Source organism: Mus caroli, unplaced genomic scaffold (genome assembly GCF_978045245.1).
Source record: "Mus caroli unplaced genomic scaffold, Mus_caroli_1 scaffold_8, whole genome shotgun sequence".
Taxonomy (NCBI): Eukaryota; Metazoa; Chordata; class Mammalia; order Rodentia; family Muridae; genus Mus; species Mus caroli.
Genome location: NW_028227263.1, coordinates 122,469,643 through 122,487,767, shown reverse-complemented (window position 1 = coordinate 122,487,767; position 18,125 = coordinate 122,469,643). Strand labels below are relative to the sequence as shown.

At 41.6% G+C, this 18,125-nt stretch overlaps 1 protein-coding gene across 2 annotated transcripts in view; it reads left to right on the top strand.

Moving 5' to 3' along the window:
• The first annotated feature begins 2,075 nt into the window (after positions 1 to 2,075).
• Positions 2,076 to 18,125, top strand: part of LOC147003413 (NACHT, LRR and PYD domains-containing protein 4E-like) — a 46,312-nt gene continuing 30,262 nt past the window's right edge. The window contains exons 1-2 of one of the 2 annotated variants that reach the window (XM_085840987.1): positions 2,076 to 2,352; positions 15,084 to 16,656. In XM_085840987.1, the coding sequence (XP_085697113.1) occupies positions 2,076 to 2,352; positions 15,084 to 16,656 (1,850 nt within the window). Of the gene's footprint in view, positions 2,353 to 15,044; positions 16,657 to 18,125 lie in introns of both variants that reach the window. The other variant, XM_085840988.1, reaches the window with a different exon arrangement.

The following is an 18,125-nucleotide window of genomic DNA, read 5'->3' as shown; positions in this document are numbered from 1 at the left end:
ACCCTGAATTTGAAATCCTCCAGCCTTAGCCTCTGAAGTAGCTGGGATCCCAGGTCTGTGCCACTGGACCCAGCTACCTGATAATATTTACAGCTGTATTATGCCAGAAGTGTATCCTGTCCCATAATACTGTTATGATAATAGCATCATAAGTATTGTCCTGTATTAGCATTCTACCTGGTATCATAGAAGTAGAGGTACCAGTATTCTTTTAACATTTATGGGTATGTGTGTGCCTGAGTGTATGTAGGAGCATCACATGTATGTCCTGCCTGCAGAGTCCATAAGAGGGTGTCAGATCCCCTGGAGCTAAACTTATACACAGCTGGGAGATCCCTAGTGTAAATGGTACAAACCAAATGTGGGTCTTCTGCAAGAGAACCAAATGTTCTTAATTGCTGAGCCATCACCCCAGCCCAATCAGTAATTCTTTAGAGTAATAAATCTCACCTTGCTGTTTTCCAAGTGATGTAGCAGTGGTTCTCAACCTGTGGGTCAATGTTTGAGGGGTCAGTGACTATTTCACAGGAGTTACCCAGGACCTTAGGAAAATAGATATGTACATTGGTATTCATAAAGTCTCAAAATTACAGAACTAGCAAAATTAACATTATAGTTGGAGGTCACCAAAAACTTGAGAAACTGTATGGAATGGTTTCATCTTTGAGACCATTGAGAACCACTGTTGTTTTAGTGATGCTTCCAATGGGATGAGAGTTACAATGAGACCATACTGTAAACCTCTCTGCCCTATTTATCACATACAATGAACAGTGCAGTATGTGATGAGTTAGTGACTACAAGTATGTGTGGAGATGGGGACTGGGGTGTTTGTGTGGAAGCCAGATACTGACATCAAGTGTCTTCCTCAATTACTCTCTACCTGATTGTTGACACAGGATCTCTCAGTAAACCTGGAGCTCAGCAAATCTGGCTAAATAAAGCTGGCCGGCAGGCTTCAGGGATCCTCCTGTGTCTGCCTTCCCAGTGCTGGGATCGCAAGACTGGGCCATCACACTCTTTTTTTCCCTTAACATATATTCTACCCCAACCACAGTTTCCCCTAATTCCTCTTCTCCCAGTCCCCCTCGCATACACTTCCCTGTCCCCTAGATCCACTTCTACTTCATTTCCCTTTAAAATAAGAGTAAGCCTCCCAGGGATGTCCGTTAAACACTGCAAAGCAAATATAGTAAGCCTGGGCACAAACCCTGATATCAAAGCTGGATGAGGCAACCCGGTAGGAAGAAAAGGGTTTCAAGTGCAGGCAGACAAGTTAGGGACACTCTCCACTTCTGCTCTTGGGGGGGGGGTCCCAGGAAATCAACAAGCTGCACAATCATAACATCTATGCAGAGGACCTAGTGCAGACCCATGCAGGCTCTGCGATGGTCTCTTTAAGTCTCCATGAGCCTCAGTGAGCCCTGCTTAGTTGATTCTGTGTGATGTGTTCTCATGGTGTCCTTGACCCCTCTGGCTTCTACAGCCCTTCCTCCCCTTCTGTGGGGTTCTCCTGACTTCGCCTAGTGTTTGGCTGTGGGTCCCTGCATCTGCTCCTCTCTGTTGCTGGACATTGCCTCTGATGATAATCAAGCTAGGCACTGATGTACGAATATAGCAGAAAAATCATTTCATTAACTTCTTTTTTTTTGCCAGTTGTGTTTGGTTCCATCTTTGATCTCTGTGCTGAGCAGCCTCTGGTTCCTGGCCATCAACATAGTCTCAGACATGGGCTCCCTCTCATGGTGTGGGCCTCAAGTTGTACCAGTCACTGGTTGGCCAATCTCAAAAGTTCTAGATCATCATTAACCTAGCACATCTTGCAGGCAAGACATCTAGTAGGTTGAAGGTTCTGTGGCTGCACACCCTGCTTGTTACATAAATGCTGAGGACACAGCTTATGTTCCTACACTTGTGCAGCAAACACTTTACCAGCTCTACCACTTCCCTGCTCCTCTCCCCTTTTTTGCTTTGTGCTTAACTCAGCTGCTTGCCTGATTTTCCCACAGATCCCATCTGTTTCTTATTCCTTGTATTCACCTCTCCGAAGACGCATCTCTCTTCCTTAACACACGATGGCATCATTTTTTTCTGATTTTGGCCTTATGTGGTACTTGGAAGAGCTAAACAAGAAAGAATTCATGAAGTTTAAGGAATTACTCCAACAGGAGATTTTGCAGTTGGGGCCGAAACAGATTTCTTGGACAGAAGTGAAGAAGGCATCTCGTGAAGACCTTGCCAAATTACTGTTGAAACATTATGAGGAGAAGCAAGCCTGGGATATGACCTTCAAAATCTTCCAGAAGATGAATAGGAAGGATCTCATGGAGAAGGCAGGAAGAGAGATTGCTGGTGAGTTGGTCAAAGCTGCTTTACAGTGGGTGAGGATCATGCCATAGTTTTGATAACTGTTCCTCATGCCCATCTACCCTAGGGCATTGGGTGTCATGGGATATTCTTCTGCTTGAGAAAGGAGGCAGCGTCATGTAGACACATTAGGTCTAGTCTGTGTATCAAATGTATGAGGGTAGCATGCCCTAACCTATTCAGTTAAACTTCCACCCAGGACATTAATAATGTTCCCCTGAATCTAAACTGGAGCCTTAACTCTATAGTGAAATGGTAATACTGAGAATTTAGGGTAGTAGCAACAGAACACACCAGCAATAAATCATATTTATAGGGTCTAGGAATATGGCTTTGTCTGCTTGCTATGTAAACATGACCGTCTGACTTTGGATCTCAGCAACCACATAAAAGCAAGGCATTGTAGCAAGTGGTCAGTCAGTTTGGCAAGTTTTAAGCCAACTTAAAAAAAATTGTCTCAAAAAAAAAATGAGATAGAGCCAGGCAGTGGTGGCGCATGCCTTTAATCCCAGCACTCAGGAGGCAGAGGAGGTGAATTTCTGAGTTCGAGACCAGCCTGGTCTACAGAGTGAGTTCCAGGACAGCCAGAACTATACAGAGAATCCCTGTCTTGAAAAAACAATGAGATTGGGTGCCTACAGAGAACCGTGGCTCTGTTTTCAGAACCTACCTGGTGCTTCACAACCATCCATAACTCCAGTTCCAGGGTATCCAATGCCTTCTTCTGTCCTCTGAGAGCACTGCATAATTCTGGTGTGCATGCGTTCATGCAGACAGAAGCATCTATTCACCCAAATTGAAAACAAATCAATCTTTTAAAAAGCAGAGAGTATTTGAAGAAGATACCAATGTCAACCTGTGCCCACCCCCTCACCCTCCCACATACATATCACATATGTATTTGAAACAGCTATGTACTACAGTGTGAAGCAGATTTCTCAGTCTATGTTGTGACTGTGGATGTTTTGATTTTAACAAGCAAAATCTTATATATAAAAAAAATCCATGTTTTGTGAACATTGTGATATAAGAGTCAGACATGTCTTTATTCTGGTATAAGATAGTATGGCTGCTTTAAGGCTCCATTCATGTCTTTGTCCTTGTGGCTCCATGATAAGCCTGGATGTAGGTTTTTTTTTTTTTTCTAAGCCCAGCCTTCTTGGGATTCACTAGTTGTCTTAGATCTGTAGCTATATGATATTCTTTACTCTTCAGTCTATATTTGTTTAAAGATTGTCTCTGTGCTGTTCTTTATATCCCACCTTCTTCTGGGATTCTAGTTGAGCATATTTAAATCTTCAATTTATAATCAAAATACATAAGAACAGTTAGAAATTATATTATGTACATATGAGAGTAGCTGCACATATGTATGTGCCCCATGTATGGACAGTGCCCTTGAAAGCTAGAAATGGACATCAGATCTGGTACTGGACCTAAAGAATGTGGATGATGTCATGTGAATGCTTGGAATTGAACCCAGGTCCTCTTGGTGCTTTTAACCACTCAGCTCTCTTCAATGCCGTCATATATATCTTTATACAATAACTTGTATATATCTCCTTTTCTTTTTTTATTAGATATTTTCTTTATTTACATTTCAAATGTTATCCCCTTTCCTAGTTTCCCCTCTGAAAACCCCCTATCCCATATCCCTTCCCCCTGCTCCCCAACTCACCCACTTCCATTCCTGGTCCTGGCATTCCCCTATACTGGGGCATAGAACCTTCACAGGATCAAGGGCTTATCCTCCCATTGATGACCAACTAGGCCATCCTCTGCTACATATATAGCTAGAGCCACAAGTTCCACCATGTGTTTTCTTTGATTGGTGAAGGAGCTCTGGGGAGTACAGGTTAGTTCATATTGTTCCTTCTATGGGTCTTCAGTCCCCTTCAGCTCCCTGGGTATTTCTCTAGCTCCTTCATTGGGGACCTTGTGCTCCGTCCAATGGATGACTGTGAGCATCCACTTCTGTATTTGCCAGGCACTGGCAGAGCCTCACAAGAGACAGCTATATCAGGCTCCTGTCAGCAGGCTCTTCTTGATATCTGCCTAGTGTCTGGGTTTGGTGGTTGTTAATGGGGTGGATCCCCAAGTGGGGCAGTCTCTGGATGGTCACTCCTTCAGGCTCTGCTCTAAACATTGTCTCTGTAACTCCTTCCATGGGTATTATGTTCCCCATTCTAAGAAGGAACAAAGTATCCAGACTTTGGTCTTCCTTCTTCTTGAGTTTCATGTGTTTTGCAAATTGTATCTTAGGTATTCTAAGTTTCTGGGCTAATATCCACTTATCAGTAAGTGCATATCATGTGTGTTCTTTTGTGATTGGGTTACCTCACTCAGGATGATATCCTCCAGATACATCCATTTGCCTAAGAATTTCATAAATTCATTGTTTTTAAACTGCTGAGTAGTAATCCATTGTGTAAATGTACCACATTTTCTGTATCCATTTTTCTGTTGAGGGACATCTGGGTTCTTTCCAGCTTCTGGCTATTATAAGTAAAGCTGCTATGAACATAGTGGAGCACGTGTTCTTTTTTTTTTTTTGATTTTTAATATTTTTATTACATATTTTCCTCAATTACATTTCCAATGCTATCCCAAAAGTCCCCCATAGCGCCCCCCACTTCCCTACCCACCCATTCCCATTCTTTTGGCCCTGGCATTCCCCTATATTGGGGCATATAAAGTTTGCAAGTCCAATGGGCCTCTCTTTCCATTGATGGCCGACTAGGCCATCTTTTGATACATATGCAGCTAGAGACAAGAGCTCCGGGGTTCTGGTTAGTACATCATGTTGTTCCAACAATAGGGTTGCAGATCCCTTTAGCTCCTTGGGTACTTTCTCTAGCTTCTCCATTGGGAGCCCTGTGATACATCCAATAGCTGACTGTGAACATCCACTCCTGTGTTTGCTAGGCCCCGGCATCGTCTCACAAGAGACAGCTATATTTGGGTCCTTTCAGCAAAATCTTGCTAGTGTATGCAATGGTGTCAGCGTTTAGAAGCTGCTTATGGGATGGATCCCTGGATACGGCAGTCTCTAAATGGTCCATCCTTTCATCACAGCTACGAACTTTGTCTCTGTAACTCCTTCCCTGGGTGTTTTGTTCCCAATTCTAAGAAGGTGCACAGTGTCCACACTTTGGTCTTCATTCTTCTTGAGTTTCATGCGTTTAGCAAATTGTATCTTATATCTTGGGTATCCTAAGTTTTGGGCTAATATCCACTTATCAATGAATACATATTGTGTGAGTTCTTTTGTGATTGTGTTACTTCACTCAAGATGATGCCCTCCAGGTCCATCCATTTGGCTAGGAATTTCATAAATTCATTCTTTTTAATAGCTGAGTAGTACTCCATTGTGTAAATGTACCATAATTTCTGTATCCATTCCTCTGTTGAGGGACATCTGGGTTCTTTCCAGCTTCTGGCTATTATAAATAGGGCTGCTATGAACATAGTGGAGCATGTGTCCTTTTTACCGGTTGGGACATCTTCTGGATATATGCCCAGGAGAGGTATTGCTGGATCCTCCGGTAGTACTATGTCCAATTTTCTGAGGATCCGCCAGACTGATTTCCAGAGTGGTTGTACAAGCTTGCAATCCCACCAACAATGGAGGAGTGTTCCTCTTTCTCCACATCCTCGCCAGCATCTGCTGTCACCTGAATTTTTGATCTTAGCCATTCTGACTGGTGTGAGGTGGAATCTCAGGGTTGTTTTGATTTGCATTTCCCTGATGATTAAGGATGTTGAACATTTTTTCAGGTGTTTCTCTGCCATTCGGTATTCCTCAGGTGAGAATTCTTTGTTCAGTTCTGAGCCCCATTTTTTAATGGGGTTATTTGACTTTCTGGAGTCCACCTTCTTGAGTTCTTTATATATATTGGATATTAGTCCCTTATCTGATTTAGGATAGGTGAAGATCCTTTCCCAATCTGTTGGTGGTTTTTGTCTTATTGATGGTGTCTTTAGCCTTGCAGAAGCTTTGTAGTTTCATGAGGTCCCACTTGTCAATTCTCGATCTTACAGCACAAGCCATTACTGTTCTATTCAGGAATTTTTCCCCTGTGCCCATATCTTCAAGGCTTTTTCCCACTTTCTCCTCTATAAGTTTCAGTGTCTCTGGTTTTATGTGAAGTTCCTTGATCCACTTAGACTTGACCTTAGTACAAGGAGATAGGAATGGATCGATTCGCATTCTTCTACATGTTAACAACCAGTTGTGCCAGCACCATTTGTTGAAAATGCTGTCTTTCTTCCACTGGATGTTTTTAGCTCCCTTGTCGAAGATCAAGTGACCATAGGTGTGTGGGTTCATTTCTGGGTCTTCAATTCTATTCCATTGGTCTATTTGTCTGTCACTATACCAGTACCATGCAGTTTTTATCACAATTGCTCTATAGTAGAGCTTTAGGTCCGGCATGGTGATTCCACCAGAGGTTCTTTTATCCTTGAGAAGAGTCTTTGCTATCCTAGGTTTTTTGTTATTCCAGATGAATTTGCAGATTGCACTTTCTAATTCGTTGAAGAATTGATTTGGAATTTTGATGGGGATTGCATTGAATCTGTAGATTGCTTTTGGCAAGATAGCCATTTTTACAATGTTAATCCTGCCAATCCATGAGCATGGGAGATCTTTCCATCTTCTGAGATCTTCTATAATTTCTTTCTTCAGAGACTTGAAGTTTTTATTATACAGATCTTTCACTTCCTTAGTTAGAGTCACACCAAGATATTTTATATTATTTGTGACTATTGAGAAGGGTGTTGTTTCCCTAATTTCTTTCTCAGCCTGTTTATTCTTTGTGTAGAGAAAGGCCATTGATTTGTTTGAGTTAATTTTATATCCAGCTACTTCACCGAAGCTGTTTATCAGGCTTAGGAGTTCTCTGGTGGAATTTTTAGGGTCACTTAGATATACTATCATAGCACGTGTTCTTATTACAAGTTAGAACATCTTCTGGGTATATGCCCAGTAGAGGTATTGCTGGATCTTCCGGTAATACTATGTCCAATTTTCTGCAAAACTGATTTCCAGAGTGGTTGTACATGCTTGCAATCCCACCAACAATGGAGGAGTGTTCCTCTTTCTCCATATCCTTGCCAGCATCTGCTGGCACATGAATTTTTGATCTTAGCCATTCTGACTGGCGTGAGGTGGAATCTCATGGTTGTTTTGATTTGCATTCCCCTGATGATTAAGGATGTTGAACATTTTTTCAGGTACCTCTCAGCCCTTCGGTATTTCAATTGAGAATTCTTTGTTTAGCTCTGTACCCCATTTTTTAAATAGGGTTATTTGATTTTCTGGAGTCCAACTTCTTGAGATCTTTGTATATATTGGATATTATTCCCCTATCAGATTTAGGATTGGTAAAGATCCTTTCCCAATCTGTTGGTGGCCTTTTTGTCTTATTGACAGTGTTTTTTGCCTTACAGAAGCTTTGGAATTTTATGAGCTACCGTTTGTCAATTCTTGATCTTACTGAACAAGACATTGCTCTTCTGTTCAGGAAATTTTCCCCTGTGTCCATATATCTTTGAGGCTTTTCTCCACTTTCTCCTCTATAAGTTTCAGAGTCTCTGGTTTTATGTGGAGTTCCTTGATCCACTTAGACTTGAGCTTTGTAAAAGGATCAATTCTCATTCTTCTACATGACAACCACCAGTTGTGCCAGCACCATTTGTTAATAAAGCTGTCTTTTTTCCACTGGATGGTTTTAGCTCCCTTGTCAAAGATCAAGTGACCATAGGTGTGTGGGTTCATTTCTGGGTCTTCAATTCCATTCCATTGATCTACCTGTCTGTCTCTGTACCAGTACTATGCAGTTTTTATCACAATTGCTCTGTAGTACAGCTTGATGTCCGGCATGGTGATTCCCCCAGAGGTTCTTTTATTGTTGAGAATATTTTTTGCTATTCAAGTTTTTTTGTTATTCCAGATGAATTTGCAAATTGCCCTTTCTAATTCATTGGAGAATTGAGTTGGACTATTGATGGGGATTGCATTGAATCTGTAGATAGCTTTTGGCAAGATAGCCATTTTTACTATATTGATCCTGCCAATCCATGAGTATGGGGGATCTCTCCATCTTCTGAGATCTTTGATTTCTTTCTTCAGAGACTTGAAGTTCTTATCATACAGATTTTTCACTTTCTTAGTTATAGTCACACCCAGGTATTTTATATTATTTGTGATTATTGTGAAGGGTGGTGTTTTCCTAATTTCTTTCTCAGCCTATTTATCCTTTGTGTAGAGAAAGGCCACTGATTTGTTTGAGTTAGTTTTACATCCAGCTTCTGAGCTGAAGCTGTTTATCAGGTTTAGGAGTTCTCTGGTGGAATTTTTAGGGTCACGTATATATACTATCATATCATCTGCAAATAGTGATATTTTTGACATCTTCCTTTCCAATTTGTATCCCCTTGATCTCCTTTTGTTATCGAACTGCTCTGGCTAGGACTTCAAGTACTAAATTGAATAGGTAGGGAGAAAGTGGGCAGCCTTGTCTAGTCCCTGATTTTAGTGGGACTGCTTCAAGTTTCTCTCCATTTAGTTTGATGTTGGCTACTGGTTTGCTGTATATTGCTTTTATTGTGTTTCAGAATGGGCCTTGAATTCCTGATCTTTCCAAGACTTTTAACATGAATGCGCGTTGGATTTTGTCAAATGCTTTTTAATCATTTAAGGAGATGATCATGTGGTTTTTGTCTTTGAGTTTGTTTATATAGTGGATTACATTGATGGATTTCCGTATATTAAACCATCCCTGAATCCCTGGCATGAAGCCTACTTAGTCATGACGGATGATCTTTTAGATGTGTTCTTGGATTCGGTTTGCGAGGATTTTATTGAGTATTTTTGAATCAATATTCATAAGGGAAATTGTTTTAAAGTTCTCTTTCTTTGTTGGGTGTTTGTGTGGTTTAGGTACCAGAGTAATTGTGGCTTCATAGCATGAATTGGGTGGAGTACCTTCTGTTTCTATTTTGTGAAATAGTTTGAGGAGAATGGGAATTAGGTCTTCTTTGAAGGTCTGATAGAACTCTGCACTAAACCCATCTGGTCCTGGGCTTTTTTGGTTTTGAGACTATTAATGACTATCATATTTCTTTAGGGGATATGGGACTGTTCAGATCATTAATCTGACCTGGGTTTAACTTTCGTACCTGGTATCTGTCTAGTAAATTCTCCATTTCATCCAGGTTATCCACTCTTGTTGAGTATAGCCTTTTGTAGTAGGATATGATGATTCTTTGGATTTCCTCAGGATCTGTTGTTATGTCTCCCTTTTCATTTCTGATTTTTTAAATTAGGATACTATCCCTGTGCCCTCTAGTAAGTCTGGCTAAGTGTTTATCTATCTTGTTGATTTTCTCAAAGAACCAGCACCTGGTTTGGTTGATTCTTTGAATAGTTCTCTTTGTTTCCACTTGGTTGATATCAGCCCTGGGTTTGCTTATTTCCTGCCATCTACTACTCTTGGGTAATTTTGCTTCCTTTTGTTCTAGAGCTTTTAGGTGTACTGTCAAGCTGCTAGCGTATGCTCTCTCTAGTTTCTTTTTGGAGGCACTCAGAGTTATGAGTTTTCCTCTTAAGAACTGCTTTCACTGTGTCCCATAAGTTTGGGTATGTTGTGGTTTCATTTTCAGTAAACTCTAAAAAGTCTTTAATTTCTTTATTTCTTCCTTGACCAAGTTATCATTGAGTAGAGTGTTGTTTAGCTTCCTTGTCAATGTTGGCTTTCTATTATTCATGTTGTTATTGAAGATCTGCCTTAGTGTCTGGTGATCTGATAGGATGCATGGGACAATTTCAATATTTTTTAACTGTTGAGGCCTGTTTTATGACCAATTATTTGGTCAATTTTAGAGAAGGTACCATGAGGTACTGTGAAGAAGATAGATCCTTTTGTTTTAGGGTACAATGTTCTCTAGATATCTGTTAAATCCACGTGTTTCATAACTTCTGTTAGTTTCACTGTGTCTTTGTTTAGTTTCTGTTTCCAGGGTCTGTCTGTTGATGAGAGTGGGTTGCTAAAGTCTCCCACTACTATTCTATGCTTTAAAAATGTGTGCTTTGAGCTTCACTAAAGTTTCTTTAATGGATATGGATTCCCCTGCATTTGTAGCATAGATATTCAGAATTGAGAATTCAGTGTGGAAGATTTTACCTTTGATGAGCATGAAGTGCCTCTTCTTGTCTTTTATGATAACTTTGGGATCAAAGTCGATTTTATTAGGTATTAGAATGGCTACTCCAGCTTGTTTCTTCAGACCAGTGCTTGGAAAATTGTTTTCCAGCCTTTTACTCTGAGGCAGTGTCTGTCTTTGTTTCTGAGGTGGGTTTCCTGTATGCAACAAAATGTTGGGTCTCATTTATGTAGCCAGTCTGTTAGTCTATGTCTTTTTACTGGGGAATTGAGTCCATTGATATTAAGAGATTTTAAGGAAAATAATTGTTACTTCCTGTTATTTTTGTTGTTAGAGTTGGGATTCTGTTCTTTCGGCTATCTTCTTTTAGGTTTGTTGAAGGATTACTTTCTTGCTTTTTCTAGGATGTCATTTCCCTTCTTGTGTTGGAGTTTTCCTGTTATTATCCTTTGAAGGGCTGGATTTGTGGAAAGTTATTGTGTGATTTTGGTTTTGTCATGGAATACTTTGGTTTCTCCATCTATGCTAATTGAAAGTTTTGGTATGTATAGTACCCTGGGCTGGCATTTGTGTTCTCTTAGGGTCTGTATAACATCTGTCCAGGATCTTATGGCTTGTATAGTCTCTGGTGAGAAATCTCGTGTAATTCTGATAGTTCTCCCTTTATATGTTACTTGATCTTTTTCCCTTAATGCTTTTAATATTCTATCCTTATTTAGTGGATTTGTTGTTCTGATTATTATGTGTCGGGAGGAATTTCTTTTCTGGCCCAGTCTATTTGGAGTTCTGTAGGCTTCTTGTATGTTCATGAGCATCTCTTTCTTTAGATTTGGGAAGTTTTCTTCTATAATTTTGTTGAAGATGTTTGCTGGTCCTTTGAGTTGAAAATCTTCATTCTCATCCACTCCTATTATCCATAGGTTTGGTCTTCTCATTGTGTCCTGTATTTCTTGGATGTTTTGAGTTAGGATCTTTTTGCATTTTACATTTTCCTTGATTGTTGTGCGGATGTTCTCTATGGAATCTTCTGCACCTCAGATTCTCTCTTCCATCTCTTGTATTCTGTTGCTGATGCTCATATCTATGGTTCCAGATTTCTTTCCTAGGATTTCTATCTACAGAATTGTCTCCCCTTGTGATTTCTTTATTGTTTCTACTTCCATTTTTAGTTCCTGTTTGGTAGTGTTTTCCTATACTCTTTAAGCGATTTTTGCGTTTCCTCTTTAAGGGCTTCTAGCTGTTTACATGTATTTTCCTTTATTTCTTTAAGGGAGTTATTTATTTCCTCCTTAAAGTCCTCCATCATCATCATGAGAAGTGACTTTAGATCTATATCTTGCTTTTCTGGAGTGATGGTGTATCCAGGACTTGCTGTGGTGGGAGAGTTTGGTTCTGATTATGCCAAGTAACCTTGGCTTCTGTCGTTTCTGTTGCTTGCCTCCTGCCATCTGATTATCTCAAGTGCTTGCTGCCCTCAATATATCTGGTTGGAGCCTGTCCTTCCTATAATGCCAGGTGATTCAGGACTCTTCAGAGTCCAGCTTTCTCTGTGATCCTGTGTTTCCAGGCTTCTGTGAATCTGAGATTCTGTGTGTGTCAGAGTTCTTGGCAGTCAAGTTTCCTCTGAGACCCTGAGATCCTGGTGTGACCAAGCTCCTGTTATCCTGAGATCCTGGAATCCTAAGAGCCTGGGCATGTTACAGCACCTGGAAGTGGTGTCTTTTCTGGGGACTGTGGGGCTGTCTGGTGTGTTCAAAACCAAGGTGTACCAGCACAGATCAGAAGGAACCCAAGCTGCTGGTCAGGCGGGGCTCCCGTGTCCTTGCTCCTGCTGTCACAGGCTTGTCACAGTTGGTTTGGAACAGATGTTGTGTTCCACTCACCTGTGATCCTAAGATGTGTGGAGAGTCCTCTGGGGACCATGGGACCATCTGCCGAGTTTGTGTCCAAGGTGACCTGGAGCTGGCGCTGACGCTGACCAGAGGGCCTCCTTTTCTTTTCAAAAAGTCTATACTTTAGTTTGGCTTTTGTTTCTCACAGTCCTTAGGCCCTTCATTCCCTGTCCATATATTTCTTTATTATTTTTACTTATTCACTTTATATACTGCTCACTGCCCCCTCCCAGTCACCCTCTCCCACAATCCTTCCCTATCACCCTTTTTTTCTTCTCCTCTCTTTGAGTTGGGGACAGGTTCAGAGGTTCAGTCCAGTATCTTCAAGGCAGGAAGCATGGCAGTGACCAGGCAGACGTGGGACTGGAGGAGCAGAGAGTTCCATCTCTTATCCCAAAGGCAGCTAGCAGAAAACTCACTTCCAGGCAACTAGGACAAGGGTATTAAGGCCCATACCCACAGTAACACACGTACTCCAACAAGGCTACACTTCCTAATTGTGCCACTATGTAGGCCAAGCATATACAAACCATCACATCTGTAGACATGATAAATTTTGGGTTAAAATTTTTGTGGGTGGGTTGGTGTCTCTATTGCTTTACTGAAGTTCCTGTCTGGATATAGGAAGTAGCCTACCTATATCCAGGTTCCATGTCCCCAATGTAGTGATCACAGCTAAGATCACCCCCATTGATTCTTGTGCATCTCCCTTGTCCCAGGCTGTGTCTAGTCCTGGAGATGCCCTCCAACTCCTCACCCCCATCAGTTGCAGATTTCCATTCATTTTCATGGCCATATGGCCATATCTCCTGTCCTCCCCCTGAACCCCCCATTTCCCTCCCCATCTCCCTTCCCTCCAGTTCTCTCCCTGCATCTGCCTCTCATGACTATTTCATTATCCCTTCTAAGTGAAATTCAAGCTTCTGTGCTTAGGCCTTCCTTCTTGTTTAGCTTCTTTGGTTCTGTGGAGTGTACCATGGTACCTGTATTTTATGGCTGTATTTTATCCACTTTTAAGTGAGTACATATGATGATGCCCTTTGGGAACTGGACTATCTTACTCAACATAATATTCTCAAGTTCCACCTATTTGCCTGAATAATTCATGATGTCTTGGTTTTTAATAGCTGAATAGTATTCCATTGTGTAGATGTACCACATTTTCTGTATCCATTCTTTAGTTGCAGGACAGCTAGGTTGGTTTCCAGTTTCTGGCTATTATGAATTCTCTTCCTGTTGCAGAATTAGGGTCAGCCCATTCTCAGATAAGAATTTCCTGACACTCAGAGCAATGCTACTGTGCTCCAGGGTCAGTAAAAGTCTTCTCATATTAACTAGCGTTGTTCTGGGTCTACAGCTTACCAACTTCTAAAAACACACATCATAAGGGGGCTGAAGAAATGACTCCATGACTAGGAGCATATCCCACTCTTGCAGAGGACCTGAGTGTGTGTCTGTTGGGGGGCGGTGCCAGGCTGTTGGGATGCACAGAGACACTGCTTCATGGGGTGGGAAAGCCAGAGCTGGTTTGTGGGTCCCCAAGCCTTCAGTAAGGCCACAGCGTTCTCTTACTGTTGGACATCTAGGCGCCACTGGGAGTCTTGAAAGAGCAGAGAATGGAGTCAGGTCAGAGGGCTGAGAGCAGTATTTAGCCTGGGACAGGGGTGGAGGATGTAAGGGGGAAATCTGGTTTATCCCTGTGGGGTGATTGTCCTCAGCTTGGCAGAGGCAGGCTTGGTGGAGATTGTGGCTGGGAGCACAGAGGTCTTCTATGGGAGAATTAAGTTGTGGCTCTGTAGTCAAATGCTTTCTTCATGGCTCCCCACTGCAGATCTTGATGAAAGAGACACTCTGTGGTTCTAATCAGCTTATTGGTTGTTCATGGTGGAAAATGGATGCATAATGTGCCATACCTACTTCTCAGTGTAGACCTGAGAATTAAATATCTTATGGGAGGAGAAATGTCTGGAAAGGGAAGCCTATTGGCTCAACCCTCTGGGCCTAGGTACCTCATTAGCATGGAGAACTCTGTTTTGGGCCTACATGACCATAGGACACATTTCTTTTATATAAGGAGTGTGGTCCAAGTTCCAAGTCAAGAGTCTGCCAGGGGACAGGGAGTCACCTAAGCCTCAGGTGTGTGCCCACTGAGTCTCTGGGTCTCAACCTGCTCTATCTTACCAAATTTCCTGGCATGGTTTTACTATCCAACATATGAGTTCAATCCCCAGCACCTATGGGGAGCTGCTCATGGACTGTTGTGAATCCAGCTAGGGGAGGAGAGAGTGGATTTAACACTTCTGACCTCCACAGGAATCCACCAACATACACATAGTTAAAAATAAACACTTTTGCTGAGCGGTGGTGGTGCACACCTTTAATCCCAGCACTCAGGAGGCAGAGGCAGGCAGATTTCTGAGTTCGAGGCCAGCCTGGTCTACAAAGTGAGTTCCAGAACAGCCAGAGCTATACAGAGAAACCCTGTCTCAAAACAACAACAACAACAACAACAACAACAAACAAAACAATAAACAAATAAATACTTTTAAAGAATACATTCTGAGAATTAAAATGTCTAGGTCAGACTCTGTGTGGATGAATGTTTAACTTAACGTTGATATGTTGTGGACTTTTTTTCCCTTGTGCTCACTGACTCAGGACACTCAAAGTTATATCAAGCTCATTTGAAGAAGAAGCTGACCCATGATTATGCCAGAAAGTTTAACATCAAAGATAAATATTCCCTTAAGCAGAAATTTACCCAGGATGACTGTGATCATTTTGAGAACCTTCTCATATCAAAGATGACTGGAAAGAAGCCACACATGGTGTTCCTGCAAGGAGTGGCAGGAATTGGCAAGTCACTGATGTTGACAAAGTTAATGCTTGCATGGTCAGAAGGCATGGTGTTTCAGAACAAATTCTCCTATATCTTCTACTTCTGCTGTCAAGATGTGAAGAAGATGAAGAGAGCAAGCCTGGCAGAATTGATCTCCAAAGAGTGGCCCAACGCCTCAGCTCCCATAGAGGAGATCCTATCCCAACCCAAGAAACTCTTATTTGTCATCGACAGCTTGGAAGTGATGGAATGTGATATGTCTGAACGGGAGTCGGAGCTGTGTGATACCTGCACGGAGAAGCAGCCAGTGAATATCCTGCTGAGCAGTTTGCTCAGGAGGAAGATGCTCCCCGAATCCTCTTTCCTCATCTCTGCTACCCCAGAGACTTTTGAGAAAATAGAGGACAGGATTGAGTGCACAAATGTAAAAATGATGGCAGGATTCAATGAGAGCAATATTAAGATGTATTTCTACAGCTTGTTCCAAGATAGGAACAGAACCCAGGAAATCTTCAGTTTGGTGAGAGAAAATGAGCAGCTGTTCTCTGTATGTCAAGTCCCTGTGCTCTGCTGGATGGTGGCTACTTGTCTAAAAAAAGAGATAGAGAAGGGAAGAGACCCAGTCTCTATCTGCCGACGTACCACCTCCCTGTATACCACTTACATCTTCAATTTGTTCATCCCCCAAAGTGCCCAATATCCAAGTAAGAAAATCCAAGAGCAGCTGCAGGGCTTGTGTTCTCTGGCCGCTGAGGGCATGTGGACTGACACATTTGTGTTTGGTGAGGAGGCTCTCAGGAGAAATGGGATCATGGACTCTGATATCTCCACACTGCTGGACGTAAGGATCCTTGAAAAGAGCAAGGAATCTGAAAAATCTTACATTTTCCTCCACCCATCTATCCAGGAGGTCTGTGCTGCCATCTTTCATCTGCTCAAGAGCCATGTGGACCACCCTAGCCAGGATGTTAAAAGTATAGAGGCACTCATATTTACATTTCTAAAGAAAGTCAAAGTACAGTGGATTTTTTTTGGCTCTTTCATCTTTGGCCTTTTACATGAATCAGAACAAAAAAAGCTAGAGGCGTTTTTTGGCCACCAGTTGTCCCAGGAAATAAAGCATCAGTTGTATCAGTGCCTAGAAACCATAAGTGGCAATGAAGAGCTTCAAGAACAGATAGATGGCATGAAGCTGTTTTACTGTCTGTTTGAGATGGACGATGAAGCCTTCTTAGCACAAGTTATGAACTGTATGAAACAGATTAACTTTGTGGCTAAGGATTATTCTGATGTTATTGTTGCTGCCCACTGCTTACAACACTGTTCTACACTGAAGAAACTATCCTTTTCAACCCAGAATGTCCTGAGTGAAGGTCAAGAACACAGCTATACGTGAGTCCATTCACTCTTTCCTTTCTGTCCCCTTTTCAGAATCTGCCCCTGTGTATCAGTGATTTATACAGACAGATTCAAAACTCACCCATACTAACTAATAGTGAGTGGTGGGCCTACAAACCACACACACAACAACAACAACAACAACAAAACCTCAACAGGTTGTGTGTGTGTGTATGCATGTACATAAACATGTACATATAAAATGATAAAAAGGTTGTCACCTTGAGAGTTGAGAGTGCACCACAAGGACAGGGGAGGGAAAGGGATGTAATTCTATTTCAATTAAACATTTTAAAAAATAAATTTAAAAACAAAGTAGAGCTTTTAAAGGGGGAAAATAACAAATTCACCTTTTTGGTCAATAGCTTCCATTTATTTTAAGATTCATTTTTATTTTATGTATATGTGGCTGCATGTTAGTATGCACACATGTGGAGATGGCCTCAGTGGCATCCGATCCCCTGGAACTATAGCTAACTGCCAGATGTGGGTTCTGGGATCCAAATTCTTATTCTCTGAGGAAAGATGAACACTCTTAACACTTGAACTGTCTCCAGTCCAACAGGTTCCATTTTGAGCCCTGGATTGACTCTTTGAAAGATATACTATTTGATCTTATTAATATTTATTTTTTCATAATTGTTTTGAGACAGGATCTCACTATGTAGCTGTGGCAAGTCTGGAACTCTGATATCCACCTGCCTGTCTGCAGAGTCCTGGAACTAAAGGCATGTGCCTCCATGCCTGAGTATGTTTCTTAATTATTAGTTGTGCATATATATGGAGTAGCAGTATCGCATCAGTTAATATGTACAGGGGCCCAGGAAGTAGTTCAGTTCGCAGAGTATTGCCTGCTATACTGCACATGTCCAGGATTTGTTCCCCAGCATCATATAACTGAGTATAGTGGTGCATGTCTGTAATCCAAGTTCTCAGATAGTGGAGCCAGGTCAGAAACTCAGGGTCATCATTGCTTATATATAGCAAGTGAAGGAGAGGCCTATAATACATAACACAGTGTATATAAGGAGTACAAAATATTAATTAAACTGAGTCAGGGAAGGGGGGGTCTCATGCTTGTAACCCCAGCATTCAGGGAACTGAGGCAAGAAGTTCTCTGAGCATCTTAAACTAGTCTGGGCCACATACAAAGTGGGTTCCAGGTGCATCTGGTCTAAAGAGTGAGATTCTGTCTCCAAAAACAAAACCCACAAGCAAACAAACAACAAAAAATACATGTGTATAATTTATGATCTCTTGACACATTTTTCCATCCTGAGAATAGAGCCCATGTCATATATACTAGGCTAGCACTTCACCAGGAATTGCAGCCCCAATTCATTTTTTTTTTTTTGAGATGTGGTTTAGCTTTCTAGTCATTCTGTAATCAAAGATGGCCTTGAACTTCTGATCTTTCTACAGCAATAGAATACCCTAAGTTGACTGTTTTAGGAGCCCTGGAA